This window comes from Hyla sarda, chromosome 6, assembly GCF_029499605.1.
Source record: "Hyla sarda isolate aHylSar1 chromosome 6, aHylSar1.hap1, whole genome shotgun sequence".
In the NCBI taxonomy this organism is placed as follows: Eukaryota; Metazoa; Chordata; class Amphibia; order Anura; family Hylidae; genus Hyla; species Hyla sarda.
The window spans coordinates 75,291,341-75,318,282 of record NC_079194.1 but is presented as its reverse complement, the minus strand read 5'-3'; the positions used below and the strand labels follow the sequence as shown (position 1 = coordinate 75,318,282).

At 45.3% G+C, this 26,942-nt stretch overlaps 1 protein-coding gene across 1 annotated transcript in view; it reads right to left on the bottom strand.

Annotated features, from left to right (window-relative positions):
• LOC130275784 (nuclear pore membrane glycoprotein 210-like) overlaps positions 1-26,942 on the bottom strand; it is a 133,689-nt gene that overhangs the window by 33,290 nt on the left and 73,457 nt on the right. Inside the window, exons 25-32 of the mRNA XM_056524189.1 lie at positions 26,662-26,841; positions 21,421-21,501; positions 21,150-21,281; positions 19,726-19,884; positions 19,052-19,143; positions 6,674-6,848; positions 4,420-4,592; positions 2,319-2,536 (exon numbers count right to left, since the gene is read on the bottom strand). Of these exons, the coding sequence (XP_056380164.1) occupies positions 2,319-2,536; positions 4,420-4,592; positions 6,674-6,848; positions 19,052-19,143; positions 19,726-19,884; positions 21,150-21,281; positions 21,421-21,501; positions 26,662-26,841 (1,210 nt within the window). The remainder of the gene's footprint in view (positions 1-2,318; positions 2,537-4,419; positions 4,593-6,673; positions 6,849-19,051; positions 19,144-19,725; positions 19,885-21,149; positions 21,282-21,420; positions 21,502-26,661; positions 26,842-26,942) is intronic.

The following is a 26,942-nucleotide window of genomic DNA, read 5'->3' as shown; positions in this document are numbered from 1 at the left end:
GTGGGGCGGTTGAAGCGGGACCCCGACTTCCAGGATGGGGCCCTCCTATCCTGAGGGGCCGCCGGTTTGTCAGTGCGGTCCGGAAAACGAGAGGGGCGAAAGGAAGAAATCTTCCGCTGTGAAGCCGAACGGCGCAGAAGGCCCCCAGTGGCCTCAGAGATGACCTCATCCAGGTGTTTGCCAAATAGCCGAGACCCCAGAAAAGGAAGTTCATTAAGGGAACGCTTAGAGGCCGTGTCGGCATTCCAAGCCTTAAGCCACATGGAGCGCCGAAGAGCCACCAGATTGCCCGAGGCAAAGGCCACGCAGCGGGCAGACTCCAAGGAAGCAGAGCAGAGGTAGTCCCCCGCATGAGCGATTTGTTGTGCTAAATCTGCCAAATTGCCTGAAGAAGCACCCGCTAAGACCCCCTGGCGCAATTGACCGGCCCAAACTGAGAAGGCTTTGGAAACCCAAGTGGAGGCAAAGGCTGGGGAAAAAGCCGAGCCTGCCACCTCAATGGCGAATTTCACCAGACTTTCAATGTGCTTATCTCAGGGGTCTTTAAAAGGAAGCTGAGTCGGCCAGCGGCAGGGTAGTGGCTTTAGAAAGCCACGACACAGGAGGGTCCACCGTAGGAGGAGAAGACCACTTTGCAATGAGATCCTGAGGAAAGGAAAAGAACCCTGAGCTTCTTAGTCCCGTGGAAGCGCTTATCTGGATGCTTCCAAGCTGCCACTAACAGCTCATCAAATTCAGGGTGTGGGCTGAAAATCTGGGGCACCTGACGAGCGCGGCGGAAGGAGACTTCAGGGGTTGCACTGAAAGTTCCTGGGTCCTGTAGATGGAAGGTGTCCCTGACTGACAACACCAGACTGACCACCATATCTGACATGTGGGAAATCTCTTCCGAGCCAGAGGGAGGATCCGAATCAGAGTTACCAAGCTCACCAGGAGACTGGGAACGCTCCAGAGGAGTTCTGGATCGGGTGGAGGTGGACCAGGAGTGGGGGTGTGGAGACCAGGAGCGGACACTGGGTGACCGGTTGCGGTGGCGCCTGGAGGTGGAATGAGAGCGGGAGCTGAGGTGGGGACTCGGGGAAGAAGCGGAGGAAAGGCGCCCCAGACGGCCAGGGGAGGGCCGTAGGGAAGGACGGGAGGGGGAACCCGCTGCAGTCTCCCTAGGGAGAAGAGCGTATGGAGGACAGCCCCAAGGCGGAGACCACCTCCTGGGAAACCCTGGACAAATCAGAGATTATCTGAGAGAGAGATACACCTGGAAAACAGGGGCAATTGGGGGATCCAGACCCAGGGTACACCACTCAGCACTGGTTGCTGGCGAGGAGAGGTTAACGGCCCATTCAGCAATGCACCATGCCCCTAGCTTGCAAGTGGGGGGGGGGGGGGGGTCGGGGAGATCAGGCAGCGCCATGCTCCTGTCACCCCATGCTAGAGAAATCAAAAAAGGGAGAAAATATCTAATTATACCCTGAAACTAAGAAAAAAAACTAAACAAAAGAAAAAAGACCATGTCTGGAGAGGACCAGACCTGTGTCTGCCTCCTGCTGGACACTAAGCTAAAACTGAGTTTCTCAGAGTCAGGGGGTGGGTATATCCTGCCGGGAGGAGCAGACTTCTTTTGTTTTTTTGCCTAGTGTCAGCCTCCTAGTGGCAACAGCATATACCCATGGTCCTGTGTCCCCCAATGAAGCGCTCGAGAAAGTAACATGGAGCCACAATCAACTGGTGTCCAAAGGAGCAGCAAACCCTGGCACAGGTAAAGAGTAGTACAGAACATGTAGTACCACCCTATACTGTAGGGAGGCGCTACCAGACAGGAATTCAGTGCATGAACGTCAGTAATACAGGCGTTTTACCAGTAAAATGCCCATTCTGATTGGTCAGATCTTCCAGCTATTGACACGTTTCACAGATCTGGACTGTCTGTAGCATTGTATGTTGAGTCTGGTTTCAAGTTACAATGGTCCAGAAAAGACCATTGTATGTTGAAACTATTGTATGTTGAGGCCATTGCAAGTTGAGGGATCACTGTATTTGGTGCTGCACCTTGTAAGTCCAGAATAAAAATACTTGTGGGTACAGTATAGTCTGCAACTTCGGATACAAAGCAAAATAAGTAATTTTAATTATAAATTTAACCCAGCATAGCCACTACACAATGTATAGAAAAGTCAGCTTCTGTATAGAAAAGTCATACCAATTTATTTTATTTTATTTATTTATTTATATAGCGCCTACAGATTCCGCAGCGCTTTTTTAATGGAAAAGTCGTAGAAAATCACTTTAAATGATCAGTACATAAATTAATAGTTTCTTACCTTCCGGACTAGTTATTGAACAAGCAAAGCAGATTACATCACCAACCACAGTTTCCTTCACAGCTGGGTAAATGCTGTGCTGTACAGGGATAGGAACGTAATCTGAAATTCCAGGATTCTCAGTATCCCATATTCTTAATATTGTAAAGCCAACGTTGACTGTGCGCATGATAAAGCTGTCATTTGTGGGTCCCCTTCCAATATGTATAAAGTCATCCCTGAAACAATAAAATACATCTATATGTTTAAAAAAAAAAAGAATAAAATCATCATATAAAACATACCAGCCATGCCCCAACACTGCCATCATGTGGCAATAAAAAAATTCACTACGAATCATAAAACATTTATTTACTTATTTGTGAATGAGCAGTGTTTCCCAACCAGTGTACCTTTAGTTGCTGCAAGTCAAAGGCTGTCTAGCCTTGCTGGGATTTGTAGTTTTGTAACAGCTTAAGGCACACTGATTGGGAAACATTAATGCAAGGGGTGACTATATGAAAGATAATTGGGCATTTTTACGATTACTAAAGTCTTGTCCTGTTTTAAAACAGCACGGCAATTAATTCAAGAGTTTAAGCTTAGTTCCCCTTTAAATATAATACATTTAATATAAGGCTCCGGCAGCATCCTGCGCTGTTGCTGTGCGCGGATGTCACTAGTCATATAAAATATGAAAGCCGGTGATGGGAACCAGGCGGCGGGGGGCCTCTGGCTCCACAGAAGCCGCTGCAGTTACACTATTTAAAGCGGCCACTTTAAATGATTGAACCGCAGCTGCTTCTGTGGGGGCAGAAAGATTTATTGGGGGTACAAGACGCACCTACACACACCCTCATTTTAACAAAGATATTTGGGTAAAAAAAACTTTACCCAAAACTTCCTTGGAAAAAGGAGGGTGCGTGTTATAGGCCGGTGCGTGTTATACCCCAATAAATATGATACTTATGTTTACAAAATACTGGTTGTTGTGGGCAAAAAAGAGAACATTACTATAAGACAGCCTGATACATTTTCCCCACTGTCTCTAGAAACACTACAAACTTAAAGGGACTATCAGGAAAAGAAAAACTGAATATTACTTCAGTAAATCCCTTCCACCCTGTTATGCACCTACCCAATGCAGCATAGCCACGATCTCTTGAGACCTTGTGACTTGACATATTTGGGGAGATTTAGCAAAACCTGTGCAGAGGAAAAGTTGTCCAGTTGCCCATAGCAACCAAATAGTTTTTTATTTTTCATAGGTCTCCTTAAAAATTAAAGCAGCGATCTGAATTGTTAATATGGGCAACTGGTCAACTTTTCATCTGCGCAGGTTTTGCTAGATCTCCCCAAATATGTCAAGTCACAAGGCCTCAAGAGAAAAAATAGACATGGTCGCACATGTACAACATGCAGAGTGATCTAAGGCTTCTCAGTTAAATTTATTAAACAGGTCGTTAGTGTACTTTATGATCATAAATAGAGATGAGTGAAGTTACAGTGATCCGATACATCACAAACTTCTCGGCTCGGCAGTTGATGACTTATCCTGCATAAATTAGTTCAGCTTTCAGGTGCTCCGGTGGGCTGGAAAAGGTGGATACAGTCCTAGGAGAGACTTATTGAATCACTGTAACTTCGCTCATCTCTATTCAAGAAGTGCAAGCCTGCTAGCCAAGTCATGGCCACCTGTAAGTAGCGGCTCCCTAACATCCCTAGCATAAAATGGCGCAGCACTGAGAGGCGACCACCGCAATACAAGTACCCACAGGGGCCCAGTGCATAAAAATGGGACAAAGCGGCACACAATAGAGGTAATAGAAGCATATTACACAGTATTATAACTTGGCATCATGGGCTCAAAGTTTGATGAAAAAATAAATATATCCTGGAGTACCTTTTTAGAATACCTTAGGATTTGCTGCATATTTTGTGCAGCCGAATTTGCTACCCTCGGAAGTCAATGGGTGGAAAATTCAGCAGCAGAAAATATGCAGATACTCTATGTGTGAACGTACCCTTAAGAAATATTACGCAGAAAGTAAAAGCAAAGGAACCCTTATATTCTGTGACTGTGGGCTCTCTTAATGGCCATAAATACCAAATCCACTCAAACCTGTTAATTGCGAAGTTGAGAATGGAATTCTGTGCATGGAAGACCTCGCCTGTGTTGTCATGGAAACGGGCTGAGAAATGCAATGTAGATCCCAGAGGAATTGCAGACAATAAATGACCGCTCGTGTGTATAGCCGGGCTAGTCACTAAGCGCATATATGAAATTGGTGATACCTGTGTGAGAATGAACAGGGAAGTTATAAAAAATATGAAAGGCACTTATACCAGTGATTCTTTAAATACATAAATATACAAAAGGCAGATTACTTCATTCACTTATACTACAGTGTATTCCTGCTAAGACAACATTTCTTTTCTGATTTTAAACCTTGCTGTTCTCCTCTCCGACTCTGTCCTACTGTAGTTTTTTTTTATGATGGCTTGTAGGTGGTACGACCCTTTCCTGCAGGGATAGTCTTGTGTGTTACCAGTTACAATGGCTTACTACGGCTTAATATATCTTTCCTCCTGGGTTACTTACCCTCATGAGATTGCTCTCCACTGTGCTCAGGCTTAGTATATTTTGTTTTACAATGTCTCATATCTTTTGCTCTACCCCAGGAGATTATGGTGGTTTGTATAACACTGACATTCCAGTACAGAGTGTTCCTGTTTTTGTTATCTTTATGCATTTAGTATTTCAATTTGGGGCTTATTCCTTTTGTTTGGTGCACCCCCCCCCCCCCCCCCTTCTATTAATTTCTGTACCCCCTACTATTTTATTTTGGAAACTTAAAAACATTTTTGCATGACTGCAGTACAAAGACAGTCACATATCCACACAACCTGCAGCAGAATAGAATGTATAGCAACGCCAGCAGTACTGAATAACCTCAGGATAGGTCATGAATATTTAATCTGTTGGGGTCTGACAACTGATCAGCTGTGTAACAGAGCTGAGGCCCCCAAATATACATTAGAGAAAAAACATTCCATTCTCTGTAGTGGCCATGCTGAGTACTGCGGCTCAGCTTACATTCACTTTTTAATGGATTGCTGGACAACCTCCCTTAAAGAAAAAAAATATACATGCACTTGTGTAAATGATGGATATGCTCCCTATGTGGGTTTATTGAGGGGAAAAAAATTATTTACTTTAGGGCCCATTCTGCTGTCTCTCAGATGAGGAAGTGAACTGCATTTTGTGTCTCTGTGTCTATTTTAAGCTGGTAAAGTGCACAGCACCGCTGCTTCACTCCCTGGCTGTCAATCAAATCCAACTCACCAAATCACTGTATTTAATCTATGCACTGAATGGAGCAGCCTACAGGGGAGCGAAGAGCGTTGCTCCACATCTTTACCGGCTTATAACTGACCCGGTGCGAACCAAACTTTTGACATGTGCTCCTGATTTGTCAAAAGTTTTTCCAATGACAGTAAAACATAACCTGCTCCTTCACCTTCTGAACTGATGCAAATATTTTCTGAATATTTTTCTTATAGGGCTTTCCCATCTCATTAAAGTTATCCCCTATCTATAAAATAGAGGATAACAAGCAGGAGTGCAGTGGTCAAACCCCCCACTCTGATCTGTTTGTTATCTCCTATCCTATGTAACTCCTTAAAGCCTACTATATGCTAAATACCACTTCTTCTGGCATATATAAACATCAGAAGTTAATTTTTTTCTATAACATCATAATACATATCTCAGGCCAATATGGGGGGGGGGGGTGTTTAAAAGGCTGATAATACCCTAGGCATTGTGGCTGCTATCTGGGGGGGGCAGACCATTCACAGGAACACACACACACAAAGCGTAATTCCTGCTCCCTTTTTCATCTTTTTTCCATTGCTGGTCTGCTGAGTACCTGTTTGCCATGAACTGAGCTTTTTCGGATAGTTCGCCGAGCCAAACTTTTGAAAAGTTCGCTCAACTCTAATCTGTAATCCAGGCTCCCACTGCTATGAGCTTTTAATAAACACACAAAGCCAATTCTGCTTCAGCTCTCTTGTTGCTGGATAAATCAAAGCTACAGCCCGGCCAAAAATAATGGTCTTACCACAGGTTTTTAGAGTGAGCCAAGAAACTAATACAATTTCAGCTATAACTTATGTCACTTTTCAGTATCTTACACAATCACTACCATGCACTTTTTTCTTATTTAACTCTTAACATGGATATTGAGCAGCCTCTTGGAGCTATATCATAGATATGGCTACTAAAAAGGATAAAGCTAGAGTTTTATAACCAAAATAAAGAAAAGTCAATTACTATAAGGATAAATAAAAGCCCTAGGAGGCTAGAAAATTACCTTCACTGACACAATAATGGTTTGGTTGATTCCAAAAGGTTCCTTAGAATTTATTTCTATAGTAGATACTCCAGTGAGTGAGCCTGATGTCAGCAGTCCATTACCATCCACCTGAACAACCGGTAACATGTTTGGCCCATTCAAAATGCGATAGTTAACAGTGGCTGCTTGGTCCCTGTATATAGAATAAAAAATAAAAATAAAAAAATCTCGCTACAAACATATCAACTAACAATGCAAACGTACACAGGCGTAAAGGAGGATTTTCCCATGTAAACATTACACTAACACAGCTCTTCGGCTTCATTCACACCGTGACTTGTGCAGATGGCAGCCGGATCCAGCGGGAGAATTTAACTGGGAACTATCATTAACCACTTAAGGACCAGACCAATTTTATTTTTGCATTTCCGTTTTTTCCTCCTTGCCTTCTAAAAATCATAACTCTTATATTTCCATCCACAAACCCACATCAGGGTTTGTTTTTTGCGTCACCAATTGTACTTTGTAATTACATCACTTATTTTACCATGAAAATTTATGGCGCAACTTTTGGATGATTTCGTTTTCACGCCGTACACTTTAAAGAAAACATTTCTTTTTTTACTGTATTCTGTGGGTCAATATGATTAAAATGATACCCTTGTTATATGCTTTTCTATAATTGTACCACTTAAAAAAAAATCTCAAACCATTTTAACAAAATTAGTATGTTTGAAATTGCCCTATTTTGACCACCTATAACTTTCTAATTTTTCCGTATATGAAGCGGTATGAGGGCTCATTTTTTGCACCATGATCTGTATTTTTCTTTTTCTCAGTACCACTTTTGCTTAGGTTTTACTTTTTATAAGTTTTTGGGAAAAAAAATGACAAAAAAGCTGTAATTTTCGACTTTTTTTTACATTTACGCCCTTCACCGTACGGGATAATTAACAATATATTTTAATAGTTCAGACTTACGCATGCGGCAATACCAAATATGTGTATTAATTTTTATTTTTTTAACGCTTTTTGGGGAGTAAAATGGGAAAAACGGACATTTTACCTTTTTATTGGAGATTTTTCAAATTTTTTTATTTTACATTTTATTTATTTAAAAAAAAAATTCATAAACACTTTAATGGTCCCCATTGGGAACTATTTATAACAATCATTTGATTGCTAATACTTTTCAGTGCTTTGCATATATAGCTCTCCGGCTGCCATGCTGGATGAACGGATCCCCGCGGCAGCGCTGCGGGCGATCCGAAAATCAATTTAAAAAGTACCGCACTGCCACAGAAGCCGTGATCTGTATTGATCACGGCATCTGAGGGGTTAATGGCAGACATCCATGCGATCGCTGATGTCCGTCATTACCGGCGGGTCCCTGGCTGCTGATAGCACCATGACGTCCATTGTTGTTAAGGAGTTAAAGGGTTAAAATGCCGGCTGCGGCACCGGAGACTCGTGACGTCACGACTGCCACGTCATCTCCAACAGACTTGCATTGAGTGGGCGTGGTGGTGACGTCAGGAGGGGATGTGACAGTGACGCCATGGCGCATCGCTAGACATCAGGCATGGAGCGACGTTCGCTCTGTGCACCAGATGACTGTGGTGCCCCAGCAGAGATCGCGGCAGGACCTCCGCGATCAGACATCTTATTCACTACCCTTTGGATAGGGGATAAGATGTCTAAGAGCAGAGTACCCCTTTAAAACTAATTTTTGCTATAGCACTCCTTATGGTAAATAAAAAAATCTTTCTAATGTTTCTTGTTTAACCCCTTCATGACCCAGCCCATTTTCACCTTCATGACCTGGGCATTTTTTGAAAATCTGACCACTGTCACTTTAAACATTAATAACTCTGGAATGCTTTTAAGTTTTTTCGTGACATATTCTACTTTATGTTATTGGTAAAATTTCACTGATATTTGCATCCTTTCTTGGTAAAAAATCTAAAAATGTCATGAAAATTTTGAACATTTAGCATTTTTCTAACTTTGAAAGTCTCTGCTTGAAAGGAAAATGGATATTCCAAATAAATTACATATTGATTCACATATACAATATGTCTACTTTATGTTTGCATAAAAAAATTGAAAAGTTTTTACTTTTGAAAGACACCAGAGGGCTTCAAAGTTCCGCAGCAATTTTCCAATTTTTCTCAAGATTTTCAAAATCGTAATTTTTCAGGGCCCAGTTCAGGTTGGAAGTGGATTTTAAGGGTCTTCATATTAGAAATACCCCATAAATGACCCCATTATAAAAACTGCACCCCCAAAGTATTCAAAATGACATTCAGTAAGTGTTTTAACCCTTTAGGTGTTTCACAGGAATAGCAGAAAAGTGAAGGAGAAAATTCTAAATCTACATTTTTTTATACTCGCATTTTCTTGTAGACCCAATTTTTGAATTTTTACAAGGGGTAAAAGGAGAGAAATCACCCTAAAATTTGTAACCCAATTTCTCTCGAGTAAGGAAATACCTCATATGCGTATGTAAAGTGTTCGGCGGGCGCAGTAGAGGGCTCAGAAGGGAAGGAGCGACAATGGGATTTTGGAGAGTGAGTTTTTCTGAAAGGGTTTTTGGGGGGCATGTCCCATTTAGGAAGCCCCTATGGTGCCAGAACAGTGGACCCCCCCACATGTGAACCCATTTTGGAAACTACACCCCTCATGGAATTTAATAAGGGGTGCAGTGAGCATTTACACCCCACTGGCGTTTGACAGATATTTGAAACAGTGGACTGAGCACATCAAAAATTTTATTTTTCATTTTCACAGACCACTGTTCCAAAAATCTGTCATACACCAGTGGGGTGTAAATGCTCACTGCACCCCTTATTACATTCCGTGAGGGGTGTAGTTTCCAAAATGGGGGTCACATATGGATATTTATTGTTTTGCATTTTTCAGAACTGCTGTAACAATCAGCCACCCCTGTGCAAATCGCCTCAAATGTACATGGGGCACTCTCCCTTCTGGGCCTTGTTGTGCGCCCCCAGAGCACTTTGAGCCCACATATGGGGTATCTCCGTAGTCGGGAGAAATTGCATTACAAATTTAGAGGGTCTTTTTTTCCCTTTTACCAGTAGTATAGGGCAACACCAGCATGTCAGTGTAAAAAATTTATTTTTTTACACTAACATGCTGGTGTAGACCCCAACTTCACCTTTTCATAAGGGGTTAAAGAAGAAAAAGCCCCCCAAAATTTGTAAGGCAATTTCTCCCGAGTATGGCGATACCCCATATGTGTCCCAAAACTGTTGCCCTGAGCATTTGAGGCCTGAATTAGGGATTTGCATAGGGGTGGACATAGGGGTATTCTACGCCAGTGATTCCCAAACAGGGTGCCTCCAGCTGTTGAAAAACTCCCAGCATGCCTGGACAGTCAATGGCTGTCCGGCAATACTGGGAGTTATTATTTTGCAACAGCTGGAGGCTCCGTTTTGGAAACAGTAGCGTACCAGACATTTTTAATTTTTTGGGGGAGGGGGGGCTGTGTAGGGATATGTGTATATGTAGTGTTTTTTTACTTTTTATTTTAGGTTAGTGTTAGTGTAGTGTTTTTAGGGTACAGTCACATGGGCAGAGGTTCACAGTAAGTTTGCCGCTGGAAGTTTGAGCTGCAGCGCAAAATTTGCGCCAACTCAAACTTGCAGCACTCACTGTAAACCTCCGCCCATGTGAGTGTACCCTGTACATTCACATTGGGGGGAGGGGGCAAACATCCAGCTGTTGCAAACTCCGAGCATGCCCTTTGGCTGTCCGTGCATGCTGGGAGTTGTAGTTTTGCAACAGCTGGAGGAACACTGGTTTGGAAACACTAAGTAATAAACTTTCAAGTGTTTTGCAACCAAACTTAGTGTTTCCAAACCAGTGTGCCTCCAGCTGTTGCAAAACTACAACTCCCAGCATGCATGGTCTGTCAGTGCATGCTGGGAGTTATAGTTTTGCAACAATTGCAACAGCTGGAGGCACTGAGGTAGGAAACGGACAATGTTTCCCAACTAGTGTGCCTCCAGTTGTTGCAAAACTACAACTCCCAGCATGCCCAGACTGCCCAGGCATGCTGGAAGTTGTAGTTCGGCAATATCTGAAGGATCAGATGTTGCCGAACTACAACTTCCAGCATGCTTGGGCAGTCTGGGCATGCTGGGAGTTGTAGTTTTGCAACATCTGGAGGTCCACAATTTGGAGACCACTGTATAATTGTCTCCAATCTGTGCTCTTCCAGATGTTAGAGAACTACAACTCCCAGCATGCCTGGACAGACTGAGCATGCTGAGATTTGTAGTTTTGCAACATCTGGAAGAGCACAGATTGGAGACCATTATACAGTGGTCTCCAAACTGAGGACCTCCAGATGTTGAAAAACTACAACTCCCAGCATGCCCAGAAAGCCAAAGGCTGTCTGGGCATGCTGGGAGTTGCAGTTTTGAAACTCCCAGAGGCAGCAGTGAGATCGCTTTACGGCGATCTCACTGCTGCCAATGAAGATGCCGCACTGCTGCCGGAAACTCACCTCACCTCCGGGACGCAGCGCCGCCGGGACCGCATGGAGGACGTCGCTCGTGCCGGGACCGCTCGGACGGGTAAGTGACGTCGGGGGACGGGTCAGGGACACTTAGCAGAGCGGTGTGTGTCCCGATCCCCGTGATCGGGACTCACACACCTCGCTGCTAAGTATTCTCATAGCGAAACGCTGCTATCAGCTAGTCAGATTTGACCAGCTGATAGCAGCGATCGCTGGGGGGAGGTGGGGGATGAAACCCCCCGTGGTCGCATGGTAAGATGGCTGGCTATCAGTGATAGCCACCATCTTTCCGGGCGCTGCGGGATGCCGTGAGTAGCGGCAAAAATGTTCATGACGTACCTGTATGTCATGGGTCGGGAACACCTTGCCACCCATGACGTACAGGTATGTCATAGGTCGGGAAGGGGTTAATAAAAATATATGACGTTTTCTATGTTTTGTGTTTAAAAAAGCTTCTACTAGGTGTCTCCCTACTTGTCCAGAGCACATTTCCCCCTATCTCTTGCACAGACTTTGGTCTCTTGCTGGCCTGGCAGAAGTCCAAAATCAGGAAATGCAGTCTGTAGTGCTGAGGGTGTGTGTGCAGCCTTAGCCAATCATAGCTTATCTAACAGACTGAACTGCTCTGGGCTGTGTGTAGAAGAGTGAGGGAGGAAGTTCTCCCCTGTATGGCTTCAGATGATGTCAGCCTGCTGGGTAACGCTCCTTCCCAGACTGTGAAACTGACAGACTGAGCAGAAAATACAGAGCAATATTCAAGGTAGAAAAATAAAAAAATAAAAAGCAGAGGGTGGTTTATCTTGATGGGGGAAGTGAACTGGAAGGATTATACAATTTAACAAGATCATGAGATGTAGTCTTTAAAAACCATCTGCGGTATCCCAGACGAACCCGCGCTGCACCCCATTCATTTCTATGAGCCCGACTGAGTCCACTAGTGACTCCGTTCAACCAATTTTTGAACCATAAGTAGATTTTTTTTTACTTACCGTAAAATCTCTCGGCGCTTCTATTGGGGGACACAGGACCATGGGTTATATGCTGCTGCCACTAGGAGGCTGACACTAGGCAAAAAAGTCGGCTCCTCCCAGCAGGGTATATAATCCGCCTCTGGACACAGCATACCTCAGTTTTGTACCAAACTATAAGGAGAAACTAGGACTGAAAAACAGAAAACATCTGAACACCAAAAAATACCCCTTCCAGGAAGGGGAACACCAGGTGAACACAAACCAACCAATGGGTGGGTGCTGTGTCCCCCAATAGAAGCTCCGAGAAAGAGATTTTACGGTAAGTAAAAAAAATCTACTTTTCTCGAGCGCTTCATTGGGGGACACAGGACCATGGGACGTCCAAAAGCCATCCCTGGGGAGGGAAAAAAAACTCAACCCAAAAGAAAAAAAGACAACTCAGGCGGACGACCTGCGGACGACCTGACTGCCACCTGCAAGACCCTGCGGCCTAAACTGGCATCAGAGGACGCAAAGGTGTGCACACGATAAAACTTAGCAAACGTGTGAAGAGACGACCAGGTGGCCGCCTTGCAAACCTGAAGAGTCGAATCCCCATGGCTGACTGCCCAGGAGGCCCCCACTGCCCAGGTAGAATGAGCTGTAACCCGAAAGGGAGGCACCTGACCCTTGCAGCGATATGCCTCCGAAATGGTGGAGCGAATCCATCGGGAGATGGTAGCCTTGGAGGCCGGAAGTCCCTTCCGCCGACCATCAGGGAGCACGAACAGGGAGTCACAACGCCGAAAGGAAGAAGTGACCGACAAATAGGTCCGAATCGCTCGAACCAAGTCCAGCTTGTGAAGTTTGTGCTCCCTCGGATGAGAAGGACAGAAGGAAGGCAAGATGATGTTCTCATTCAGGTGAAAGGAAGTCACCACCTTGGGCTGAAAGGAAGGTACAGGGCGAAGTACCACTTTGTCCTGGTGAATAACCAAGGAAAGGAGAACGGCAAGAAAGAGCCGCTAATTCAGAGACAAGGCGAATTGAGGTGATCGCCACGAGGAAGGCCACTTTCCAGGAAAGGAAGCGAAGTGAGACCTGACTCAAAGGTTCAAAGGGATCGCCGTGCAGGGCGTCCAGCACCAGGTTAAGGTCCCAAGGAGCTGTAGGGGACAGAAACAGAGGAATCTCGTGAGCATCACCCTGTAAAAAAGTGCGAACATGGCGATCTGTTGCAAGAGGGCATTGAAAGAGAACGGAAAGAGCCGAAACCTGCCCTTTAAGGGAACTGAGGGTGAGACGTGTCTCCAGCCCAGATTGTAAGAATGACAAGAGATTTGGCAAGAAGAAAATGGTGGGAGAGAGCGAGCGAGCCTCACACCAACGGAAGTACACCCACCAAGTACGGTGCTAAATCTTGGCAGAGGAAAGTTTCCGAGCACGGAGCATAGTCCAAATTACCTGAGGGGGAAAACCCCCGTGCCTTCAAAACCGTGGTCTCAACAGCCACGCCGTCAAACGAAGCGGAAGTGAATTGGGGTGGCAGAAGGGCCCCTGAGAGAGAAGATTGGGACCATCCGGAAGACGGAAGGGAACATCTGCCACGAGACTGACCACGTCTGCGTACCACACTCGATGGGGCCAATCCGGAGCCACTAGAATTGCCGAGACCCCCTCCGCTTTGAGCTTCCGCATCACCCTGGGGAGAAGCGGAAGTGGCGGAAAGAGGTAGGGGAGGACAAAGGGAGTTCAAGGGACGACAAGCGCGTCCACCCCTAGAGCCAGAGGATCCCGGGACCTGGATACAAAGTGATGGACCTTTCTGTTGCGACGTGACGCGAACAGGTCAACGTCCGGAATCCCCCACAGGTGGCAAATCTGATTAAAAACTTCCGGGTGACCATTCGCCCGGATTGGCGGTGGAGCGACTGAGAAAGTCCGCTTCCCAATTGTCGACCCCGGGAATGTGTACTGCGGAAATGGCTGGAACGTGAAGTTCAGCCCAACTGAGAATATTTGACGTCTCCTTCATGGCCCGTGAGCTGCAGGTGCCTCCCTGGTGGTTTATGTATGCCACGGCCGTGGCGTTGTCCGTTTGTCCTCGGACCGGGAGACCCTGAAGCAGGGGGCTCCAATGTAGGAGGCACAGGAAGATCGCTCTGAGCTCCAGGATGTTGATGAGGAGCCTGGCCTCTGAAAGAGTCCAGTGACCCTGGACCGCCTGGTCCCGAAATATGCCTCCCCACCCAAGCAGGCTTGCGTCTGTTGTTAAGACATGCCAATTGAGAGGCAGGAAGGAGCGACCCCCTTGGATGAGGGGGGGAGTGAAGCCACCAAAGAAGAGAACGGCGAATCCGAAGAGAGAGCCGGATGCTCTGGTGGAGGAACTGAGGAGATTTGTCCCACTGAGAGAGAATGGCCCACTGAAGTGGGCGGTAATGAACCTGTGCAAAAGGAATCGCCTCTATTGCGGCGACCATCTTGCCGAGGATCGACATGCAGGTGTGGATAGTCACCTGCCCTGGTCGCTGGAGAAAACTAATCTTGGAGAGGAGCTCCTGTAGCTTGTTCTCCGGAAGGGAGAAACGAGCTGATGCCGTGTCGAAGCGAAGTCCCAGAAATACCAGGGACTGGGATTGGGACAGGTTGGACTTTGCACGGTTGATAATCCATCCGAACCTGGTCAGAGTGTCCAGGGTAATGTCTAGACTGACCTGGTTCTGCTCCCAAGAGGGTGCCTTGATAAGCAGGTCGTCCAGATAGGGGATAATCGAGATGCCCCGGGAGTGGAGAAGAGCTACCACTGCGGCTAGTACCTTGGTGAATACCCGGGGTGCAGTCGACAGACCGACAGACCCGCAGGAACCGCAAACCTGAGAAAACGTTGGTGGGCTGGAAAGATTGGGATGTGTAGATAAGCATCCCGAATGTCCACAGAGGAAAGGAACTCCCCCCTGATCCATGGAAGCCACCACGGACCGTAGGGATTCCATCCGAAACTGTCGCAGACGGATATGGCGGTTCAAGAGTCCGAGATCGAGAATCGGGCGGACCGCTCCATCCTTCTTGGGGACCACAAAAAGGTTTGAGTAAAAACCGTTCCTGCGGAGGAATAGGTATGATCACACCCTGGGACAACAGAGAATGAAGGGCCCCCTGAAAGGCTGCTGCACGCTCGGGGGACTGTGGAGGACGGGACCAGAAAAACAGATTCTGGGGAAAAGAAGTGAACTCTATGTGATAGCCCTGGGAGATGACCTCCCAAACCCAGGCGTCCTGGACCTGAGCCAGCCAGACGTCCCGAAAAAGAGACAGGCGTCCCCCAACCGAGGCGATGCCTCGGATGGGGGCGCCCCTTCAGGCAGAAGGGACATTACGAGGTCTGAGCTTGGAAGAAGCAGGGCTGTTAGAGGGGCCCGACTTCCAGGAGCGAGTCTTGAAGGAAGGGACCCTCCTTTCCTGGGGGGCCGCCGGTTTATCCGTACGCCCTGAAAAGCGAAAGGAGCGAAAGGGAGGAGCTTCACGCCGTAAGTCAGAATGGCGTGGACGATTTTGGGGCAAAAGGGAACTTTTGCCTCCTGTGGCATCGGAGATGATATCATCTAAGCGTTTACCAAAGAGCCGAGATCCTGAAAAAGGAAGCTCTGTGAGGGAACGTTTCGAAGCTGGATCAGCGTTCCAAGCCTTAAGCCACATGGAATGCCGCAGGGCCACCAGGTTATCCGTGGCAGAGGCCATGCAGTGAGCGGAATCCAAAGAGGCCACACAAAGATAGTCCCCAGCTAAAGAGACTTGCTGAGTTAATGCCATCAAGTCACTAGCGGAAGCGCCTGCCAAAATTCCTTGGCGTAATTGGCTGGCCCAGGCCGATAGGGCTCTGGCAACCCATGTAGAAGCGAAAGCCGGGGACAAACCGGATCCCGCTGCTTCGAAATCGAATTTCGCCAGATTGTCAATACGTTTATCCGACAGATCCTTAAGGGACGCCGCATCAGCAAGAGGTAGAGTAGTGGTCTTGGAGAGCCATGATACAGGAGGGTCCACCTGAGGAGGTGAAGACCACTTGGACACAAGATCCGGAGGAAAGGGAAACAAAGTCCTCATCTTTCTGGTTCCGTTGAACCGTCTATGTGGGTGCTTCCATGCCACCTTTAATAGCTCCTCAAATTCAGCATGAGGGCTAAAAAGAGGGGTAGCCCTGGAAACCGGGCGGAGAGACACTCCGGGAGTAGCCTCAAAGGCGTTAGGGTCCTGAAGGTGGAAAGTGTCTGACTGCTGACACCAGAGTTTCCACCATGTCTGACATACGGGAAAGTTCTTCCGAGTCAGCAGAGGGTTCTGCGTCTGAATACTCTAATTCCCCCGGAGACCGGGAACGCCCCGAGGGGGTCCTGGACCGGGAGGAGCAGGGAAGAGGAGATCGAGAGCGCTCCCTGGGAGAAGGCGCCCGGTGATCCCGAGAGGGACTATGGCGGGAAGATCCGGCCTGGACTGGCTCAAGAGAGGAAGCAGAGGAGAGGCGCCCTGGATGGTCCCGAGAGGGCCGTAGGGTAGGGCGAGAGGGAGAATCTGATGTGGACTCCCTGGGGGCCGAGGGGATGGAAGACCGCCCCATGGCCGAGACCATGTCCTGGGAAACCTTGGCCAAGTTAGAGATGGATTGGGCAAGAGAGGCGACCCATTCTGGCGGTGGGTCAGACCGTCCGCCAGTGGGGGCCCCATCCTGAGCGGCAGCCAGGGAGAGGGTGGCACGCAAGGACTTACAGGATAGGCAAATAGGATTATCCGAACCGCATGGGAGTTTATTCAAACAGGTAGCACAGGTATAGTAAGTGACCAAGGGAATGGTCACCTGCCTGGAGGGAGGGGGGGGGGTCAGACATTGCGCTAAGTATCAATTTAGTGGACACAGCAAAACTTACGGGTCCTGTGTCCCTGGAGAGTAGCGCAGCCGAACTGTGTATGCTGTCGGCTTCTGACAGCTACTGAGCCCGCAGCGTGCACTTTATAGATGTTTGCGCGCGCTGCAGACTCCCTGGCCTTCCCCCTAATCAACCCCGCCCCTATCCAGTAGGAATCAGCTGTGCCGGCCGGCCGGAGGGGGAGGGACCACCCCTACCTCCTGTAATCATGTTGCGGACGCAGCCGCGAGTGAGGTCGGGACGGAGCTATGCTCCGTTCTAGGCCCAAGCCGCGGGCTCAATTTTGAGCCCTGCGGCTTGGATAAGGTCTCCGAGCGGCGCTGCAATCCGTAGCACATAATTGTGCTGCGGAGGCGTCGGGGAACCGGGAGTGAGCGGAACTCCGCTCACTCCCGACAAGGGGAGCCCGAGCCGCAGGCATAGTTCCGCCTGCGACTCAAGCCGAGAGTCTATGCTGTCTGCCCTGCCGGGAGCTCCGTTCCCTCCCTCGCTGCAGGGGAGACAGTGCAAGCCGGCAGCTGCCGGCCAGGCTGAGGTTCTTCTAGTTAAGAGGAACCTCAGCCTAGTAGTTCTAAGAAATAAATAAAAAAAAACTCCCTATTCAACCCCTGTTAACCCCTTAATCCCTAGCCAAAGCCCACGGGGGGAAGGGGGAGAGGGGGACCCTACTCACCTAGGGCATTTACCTCAGGATCTCCATCTGACTTCACCAGCATAGGACCCCTGCCTTTAGCCCCAAGGGGCGAACAGGGGTCTTGGGGAACCCAGACCCAGGGTGTACACCTGCCGCTGGCCGTTGGAGAGGAGGGGTTAACGGGTCATTCAGAAATGCTCGTGCCTCTAACTCGCAAATGGGGGGGGGGGGGGATCAGGTAGCACCATGCTCCAGTCGCCCCACGCTAGAGAAAATAAAAAAAAAGGGAAAGAAAATCTAACTTTGCCCTAACTAAGAAAATAATAAAAAAGACCAGGTCTGGAGCAACCAGACCTGTGTCTGCCTCCTTGACACTAAGCTCAAAACGGAGGTATGCTGTGTCCAGAGGCGGGTTATATACCCTGCTGGGAGGAGCCGACTGTTTTTTGTTTTGTCTAGTGTCAGCCTCCTAGTGGCAGCAGCATATAACCCGTGGTCCTGTGTCCCCCAATGAAGCACTCGAGAAATATCAGTTTTTGTTGCCAGACTGGAACCGCTGCAGACCATGGTTTTCAGTCCGGCAACAGAAACTGAGAGGGTCCAAAAATGACCCGACCGGAGTCACTAGCTGGCTCCATCAGGCTCACTGAAATGAACGGGATCCGGAGGATAAGGCAGCAGCCAAATTTTAAATTCTCTCTTGGCTGCAGTATGCCCAAACTGTGAAGTGAATGCACCATTACAAAGATTTTCACCTGGACAGCAAATTTTAGAAAGGTTTCTATATCTGAAAAATTTAGCAGATGGAGATGTTTACTATGGTTTATGGGAGTATTTTCATAAACTTCTTGTATTTTCCTAACTACCAAAACAGTTTGTAGTGAATACCAAGCAAGTTAGGCACTGTTCATATGTTTATGGCCTCGGTATGCCTATGTATACGGGACAGACAGTATGTTTGGTCTCTAAGGGGTTATTGACATTTACTGTGTATGTTGGAGTTTTCCTAGAGTACAAGCTAAACATACAAACCCAGTAAAAATATCACACAGCAAGCTCTAGGTATTCTATGTCTGATTCCCAGAATACATTTCTCCAGATCTGAACCCGTGGTGAGGTCATCTCGCACAGCAGATTATAAATGTCACTGGAAGTTGTAGCTATGTGCTGGTGTTGCTTAGTACCCTGGTTCTTGTTCCATGTGTTTATGGACAGTTTTAAGTAATTGTATGTAATTTTATAATTCATTTATATATAACCTCGCTCTTCCTTTTTCAATAAAGTAGTAAATAGTAAATTTACATCCTTCTATTACACAAATGCATTCAAAAACAATGATCTTACCTATTTGTTTGAAGCCTCAAGTTGGAATGTAGAGACATGAGGATCTGCTCAACTTCTATGTTTGGGTTTATTAAATTCAATCGTTCAAACACCTAGAACAAGAAGTTGCAGTTTGAATGGTAGAAACATACAGATATTATAGTCAGCAGTAACAAAACCCAAAAGGTGTTATCCATGATTTTATTTTTTTAAATTTATTTATGGTCTCTACTGATAGGCCATGAACATGTGACTGGTGAGGGTCTGACACCCAGCATACACCATAGTGTATGGACAAAAGGAACAGATGGCTTCCAGAAAACTATTGGCAATGTTGGATTACTGCAGGTCACCCCAATGGTATGTGAGCTGCAGTAATTTGGCACAGTAGAGGTCTCTCTTTCTGGCTCAATACACTGTGTATAGAAAGCACCACGGATCTGATTGGTCAGGAGGGATGGGGCCTGTTGTCTAACTCCCAAACCATCGATATTGATGGCCTATCCTGAGGAGAAGCAAATAATTAACAAAAAAGATCCATTAAATCACTTTAATCAAGAAATTTCCATTAACTCAATCACTACAGTATGTATGGAGACAATTATAGAGTATTCATACATCTGCCCATATAATGATACAAGTCATCTGTAACAGAGGGGGACAGAAAATTAGAAACAAGTTTTCAGATCTATTACCTGAATCTGAATCTCATCTGACAATTCCTGGGCCTGGCCGAAGAACTGATTTGCCAAAGGATCTGTCGCTCGTACGGTCACTCTGAGATTAGTTTTCCCCCTCATTTTGGCATAAACATTCATAGCAAAGTTATATTGTTCTGGAAGGTTTATAGATGCCTGGCAAGAGAAAGTCAGAGAAGAACAATTATCTATTCTTAAATACTACATGTCTGGAGAGTAGATAACAATACACTCTGGAGAAAGTATTAGCTCTTGCTCCAAACCTTCTTATCATATACTTTATAACAAATTATATCATAGTCAATTGCTCTACTGCAGGAAAACCTCTTAATCACCTTAATGAGCCTGTCATCACTTTAAAGGGGTTATCCAGGAATAGAAAAACACAGCTAATTTCTGTCAAAAAACACTCCCTGTCTGTCTCCAGGTTGGGTGTGGTTCTGCAGCTCAGTTTCATTGAAGTGAATGGAGCCAAGTTGTAAAACCACACACAACGTGAGGACAGACGGGGAGGTGTTTTTGAACGAAATCAGCTGTGTTTTTCTATTCCTGGATAACACCGTTAGTGCTGCCTGAACCATGTGTCATCAGGACAGACATCAGTGGCTTCTCTCCACTGGCCTTGTTGATAGATCTCTCCTTGTTTGGGTATAGGGAGTGATCTATCAATCAAGGCCAGCACAGCGGGGAGATGCAGACTGCCGACCCCCCAACAACTTGTGGCTCATGCAGGTTACCTTTAAACACAATTTTGCATAATCCAGGCTTTACTACTATTTTTATCATAAATCTATATATGTAATGCTAAATAAAAAATTAGCTTTTACTGAACCCAATCCTAGTACAAATAAAAGGTGTGTGTGTGTGTGTGTGTGTGTGTGTGTGTGTGTGTGTGTGTGTGTGTGTGTGTGTGTGTGTGTGGTGGATAGGTTGATGTTTTATTAGTGTCTATATGAATTAGCTGTTACTGTACAATATGGATTCTTGTCAACTTACCTCATAAATGCAAAATAAATCAACTTTCTAAATTTGTATTATTTTCTATACTATAACTTCATCATACACCAGTCTTGATACATATCTAAAAGCACACTGCATTTGCTCATGCTAAAGAATTCTGAATTCTCTAACTTTTTATTAATTGCCCTTTTATATGTTAATCTTCCCAGAAATTCACAAATAAACTTTGACAACTGGGTTTTACTATATTACTGGAAAGAATATTGACATAAGATATACCCGGAATCATAATGATTAACCCTATTAGCCATGTGCTTATTTGGGCACCTGTTTTCTAGTTGACAGGTCCACTTTTAGATCAAATAGCAACATTGGGGAAGATGTGTCTAAGTATGCAATTGGAGCCTTCCACAGAATTACATTTTAGTATAGGGTTGTTTCTTACACAAAACTCTCCTTACCTCATCATGCCTGCTCTTCACCTCTACAAAATCCCTTTTTATTACTGACCAGTGGAAAGTGAGACCAGGAACAGCGTTACCAAACGTGAATGGAGTCTGGCTACTAGAGATTCCCATCACATAGACTGGCATCTGGCAGGAGACACACAAAAAAATATTCAGATTAGTTACTCAACAGCTTATATCTACTGATACAACCCTATTTTCTAAGATTCATATAAGTCCGCCATGCTCCCTGTGCTTGTCCAGTAAATACACCGTCACTTCTCACCTGTGTGCCACTTTTCATTCTGGTCACCGGGGCTTGAATACGAACACCTTTAAGCTGAATTACCTCAACTTGTACTTCATCCTAAAAAGAGAAATGTTCATAAATACAGGAAAATCATAGGATGGGTGTGTTATTCACCATGTGAAAATCCTAGAAAGAAAGTCAAATTTGGAAGGATGCCAAAGCATCTGTCCCCAGGAGAGGCACCTAAACTAAGAGAGTGATGCACCCATCTGAGCAGATAGGATCCCTGGGGCAGAAAAACACAGATGAGGGGAAAAAAAAGGGCCTGGGGGCCCTAATTTAACCCCTTAGACTATGGACTTTACCCCTTAGGGACTCAGCCTATTTTCACCTTAAGGACTAAGCCATTTTTTGCAATTCTGACCACTGTCATTTTATGCATTAATAACTCTGGAATGCTTTTACCAATTATTCGGATTCCGAGATTGTTTTTTCGTGACATATTCTACTTTAAACACAGTGGTAAATTTTCATCCTTTCTTGGTGAAAAATCCGCAAATTTCATGAAAATTTAGCATTTTTCTAACTTTGAAACTCTCTGCTTGTAAGGAAAACAGATATTGCAAATAAATGATATATTGATTCACATATACAATATGTCTACTTTATATTTGCTTCATGAAGTTGACATGTTTTTACTTTTGGAAGACACCAGAGGGCTTCAAAGGGACCAGTTCAGTTTTGAAGTGGATTTGAGGGGTCCTATTAGATATACCCCATAAATGACCCCATTATAAAAACTGCACCCCCAAAGTATACAAAATCCCATTCAGAAAGTGTGTTAACCCTTTAGATGTTTCACAGGAATAGCAGCAAGATAAAGAAAATTCAAAATCTTCATTTTTTACACTCACATGTTCTTGTAGACCCAATTTTTTACATTTTACATGGGGTAAAATGTAACCCAATTTCTCTCGAGTAAGGAAATACCTCATATGTGGATGTCAAGTGCTCTGTGGGTGCACTACAAGGCTCAGAAGGGAAGGAGTGACAATGGTATTTTGGAGAGGGAGTTTTTCTGAAATGGTTTTTGGGGGGGTATGTCACATGGCATACTATTTTGGAAACTACACCCCCCAAGGAACATAACAAGGGGTCCAATGAGCCTTAACACCCCACAGGTGTTTGACGACTTTTCGTTAAAGTCGGATGTGTAAATAATTATTTTTTTCACTAAAATGATGGTTTTCCCCCTAATTTTACATTTTTACAAGGGGTTATAGGAGAAAATGCTGAAGTTTAGTTGTTCTTTTCTGTCTAAGTGCTCTCTGATGACACGTGTCTCGGGAACCGCCCGGTTTAGAAGGAAAGCCCCATAGCAAACCTATTCTACTCTCTGCAGTTCCTGAGACAAGCAGTGATGTCAGCAGAGAGCACTGTTGCCAGACAGAAAACTACAACTCAACTTCAGTAGCTTATAATTATTGAAAGGATTAAGATTTTTTAATAGAAGTAATTTACAAATCTATTTAACTTTCTGGAGCCAGTTGATAAAAAAAAAAAAAAAAAAGAAAAAAAAAAAGGTGCTTGACAAATTTCTGCTTAAGTTGGACGTGAAAATGAAAAATTAGATTTTTTTCCACTAAAATGCTGGTGTTAACGCCAAATTTTTCATTTTCACAAGGGGTAATTGGAGAAAAAGCCTCCCAAAGGCAGGGAAATACCCCATACGTGGATGTAAAGGGCTCTGCGGGCGAACTACAATGCTCAGAAGAGGAGGAGCACCATTGAGCATTTGGTGAGAGAATTTGATTGGAATAGAAGTGGGTGGCCATGTGCGTTTACAAAGCCCCCCGTGGTGCCAGAACAGTGGACCCCCTACATTTGACCACATTTTGCAGTGAACATTTACACCCCACTGGCATTTGACAGATCTTTGGAATAGTGGGTTGTGCAAATGAAAAATTTAATTTTAAATTTTTATGGACAACTGTTCATAAAATCTGTCAGACACCTGTGGGGCGTAAATGCTCACTGTACCCCTTATAATATTATGTGAGGGGTGTAGTGTCCAAAATGGGGTCACATGTGGGGTGGGTCCATTGTTCTGGCACTATGGGGGCTTTGTAAACACACATTGCCTTCAATTTCAGACAACTTCTCTTGCCAAAATCCCAATGGCGCTCCTTCTCTTCTGAGCATTGTAGTTCGCCCGCAGAGCACTTAACATCCAGATATGGGGTATGTTCTTACTCAGAAGAAATGGGGTTACAAATTTTGGGGGGCTTTTTCCTATTCTCCCTTGTGAAAATGAAAAATGTAGGGTAACACAAATTGTGATGTTTTTTTAATTTTCACATCTAACTTTACCGAAAATTTGTCAAACACCTGCGGGGTGTAAAGGCTCACTATACCCCTTGTTACGTTTCGTGAGGGATGCAGTTTCCAAAGTGGGGTCCACATGTGGGTATTTATTGTTTTGCGTTTATGTCAGAAGCACTGTAAAATCAGCCACCCCTGTGCAAATCACCAATTTAGACCTCAAATGTACATAGTGCGCTCTCATTCCTGAGTCTTGTGCGTCCGCAGAACATTTTACGCCCCACATATGGGGTATTTCTGTACTCAGGAGAAATTGCGTTACAATTTTTGGGGTCTTTTTTTCCTTTTACCCCTTGTGAAAATAAAAAGTATGGGGCAACACCAGCATTAGTGTGAAAACTTTTTTTTTTTTTTTACACTAACATGCTGGTATAGACCCCAACTTTACCTTTTCATAAGGGGTAAAAGGAGAAAAAGCCCCCCAAAATTTGAAACGCAATTTCTCCCGAGTACGGAAATACCCCATATGTGGCCCTAAACTGTTTCACTTCGGAGCCCTGTTGTATTTCAAGGAGAGAGCACCATGCGCATTTAAGGCCTAAATTGGGGATTTGAATCCACCACAAAAATACCCTATGGCAGTGTTTCCCAAACAGGGTGTCTGTTTGGGAAACTGTTGCAAAACTACAACTCCCAGCATGCACTGACAGACCATACATGCTGGGAGTTGTAGTTATTCAAAAGCTGGAGGCACATTGGTTGCGAAACAGAGTTTGTTAACTCAGTGTTTCTCAACCAGTGTGCCTCCAACTGTTGCAAAACTAGAACTCCCAGCATGTACAGTCTCTCAGTGCATGCTGGGAGTTGTATTTTTGCAACAGCTGGAGGCACACTGGTTGCAAACTCTGTTTCACCTACCAGTGTGTCTCCAGCTGTTGCAAAACTGCAACAATCAGCATGCATTGACAGCCTAAGGGCATGCTGAGAGTTGTAGTTTTGAAGGCTGAAGGCTGCTATTGCAGGGGGGCTGCTACTTATGTTTACAGGGGGCATGCAGTCTATAGGGGGGGGCTGCTGTCTACAAGGGGGTTGCTGCTAATGTCTGCAGGGGGATACTACCTACTATTAAAGACAATCTTACAGCAGTCACCTGCACTAACTTGAATTTATAGGTGGTGCAGGAGACCCGGTTTCTGCCGCTGCTCACCATGTGGTCATCGGTCTCACTGCCAATGCAAATTCCCTGTTCTGTCCAATGGAGAAGAGAGAAATCTTGGCTCATACTACAGCAGCCGCCTCCATTGTACACAACAAGGACCCACATATCATACGGTAAACAGCGCCAGAAACCGGGTCACCCTGGTGTCAGATTCCCTTTAAAATTTAAGTACTCGTACTTGGTATCAGCGAGTACTTGAATTAAAGTATCGGTACTCTTACTCGGTCTTAAAAAAATGGTATCGGGACATCCCTAATCAGGACCCCCCCTCGGCGATGTGCCAGGATGCCTGCTGAATGATTTCAGAAAGCATCCGGTCAGGTCCCCACCCGGTGAGCAGCGGGGACAGGAAATTCTCAGGGCATACAGGTACGCCCTGAGTCCTTAAGGACCAGGGATGCAGGGCGGATGCATATGCCCTGCGTCCCCAAGAGGTTAAATGAATGTCTTTGTGTGCTGGTACTAAATGCACCAGTACTTAGTTACGTCCTATACATGAAGAGAGCGCAGGAGTGTTGCACGCTACATGCACGGCAGGTCCCAGCTGCCATAAGCAGCCAGGGACCCACCGGTGATGGCGGACATGAGTGATCATGCTGATATCCGCTATTAACCCCTCAGATGCCCTGACCTATACCGATCATGGCATCTGCAGTATTAGTGGTGCTGCAGGCAGCTGATTGGAACACTTGCAGCAAAAATGCAGGGGTTTGGTCAGGGTAGCCGTCAGAGGTCCCCTTACCTGCCTCCCGGTGGCTCCATTGATCTGCTGCTCTGGTTTGTCTTCTAGCAGACCAGAGAATTAGACTGCCGATATTACTGATCAGTGGTATGCCATTGTAAAACATACTAATTTTGGTTGCACCATACATTTTAGGGTAAAATGAAAGATGTCATTACAAAGTACAATTGGTCATGCAAAAAAAAAAAAAAACAAGCCTCATATGGGTCTGTGGATGGGAAAATAAAAGAGTTATGGCTCATTAAAGGTGAGGAGGAAAAAAAAACCAAAAATGCAAAAAAGAATTTGGTTGGGTCCTTAAAAGGGGTACTCCACTGGAAATTTTTTTTTACTTTTTTTAAATCAACTGTTGCCAGAAAGTTAAAACAGATTTGTAAATTACTTCTATTAAAAAAGAATAATCCTTCCAGTACTTATCAGTACTTATGATCCATGGGAAGTTCCTTTCTTTTTGAATTTCCTTTCTGTCTGACCACAGTGCTCTCTGCTGACACCTCTCTGTCCATGTCAGGAACTGTCCAGAGCAGGATAGGTATTTTAGAAGGATTTGCTCCTACTCTGGACAGTTCCTAAAATGGACAGAGGTGTCAGGAGAGAGCGCTGTGGTCAGGCAGAAAGGAAATTTAAAAAGAAAATAACTTCTTGTGGAGCATACAGAAGCTGATAAGTACTGGAAGGATTAAAAATTTTTTTAACAGAAGTCATTTACAAATCTGAGAGAAGAGAGAAGAATGGTGTGCAGTACAGATTAGCAGGGATTAACCTGCGTAGTACCCCGAGTGGAATGTCACATTTCACTTATTTCTGATGTGGTAGACAAAGGTAACATCTGAAAAAGGGCGGTCAACACACGGCAGTACTAAACAAATCAATTTAAGACATTGCAATTTAAAGAAAAATCACCCACAGACCCCCATAGTGCAGGTGTAGCTTTCTCAGTATCATTGCTGACCATTCATTCTATTACCCAGTCATCTCCACAAAAAGAAATTACCTCAGAAACTATGGCCACTTTTCCAGATTCAGCATCAACAGCTTGAATGACACCAGTCACAGTAACATTTCCAACTTTTGCCCCTTTCACCAATCCACTATTGCTTACAGATGCAACATTCTCATCCGTGATCGAGAAAATGATGTTGGACTGAGGCTGTGGGCCTCCTTCTGAAGTTATCTAGATAACAGAAGAGGATTTATTTTAATACATATTCAGATGTCAGAAATCTTTCAGAGGTCTCCAATCACCCACATTAACATTATCCCCATTCTGAAATA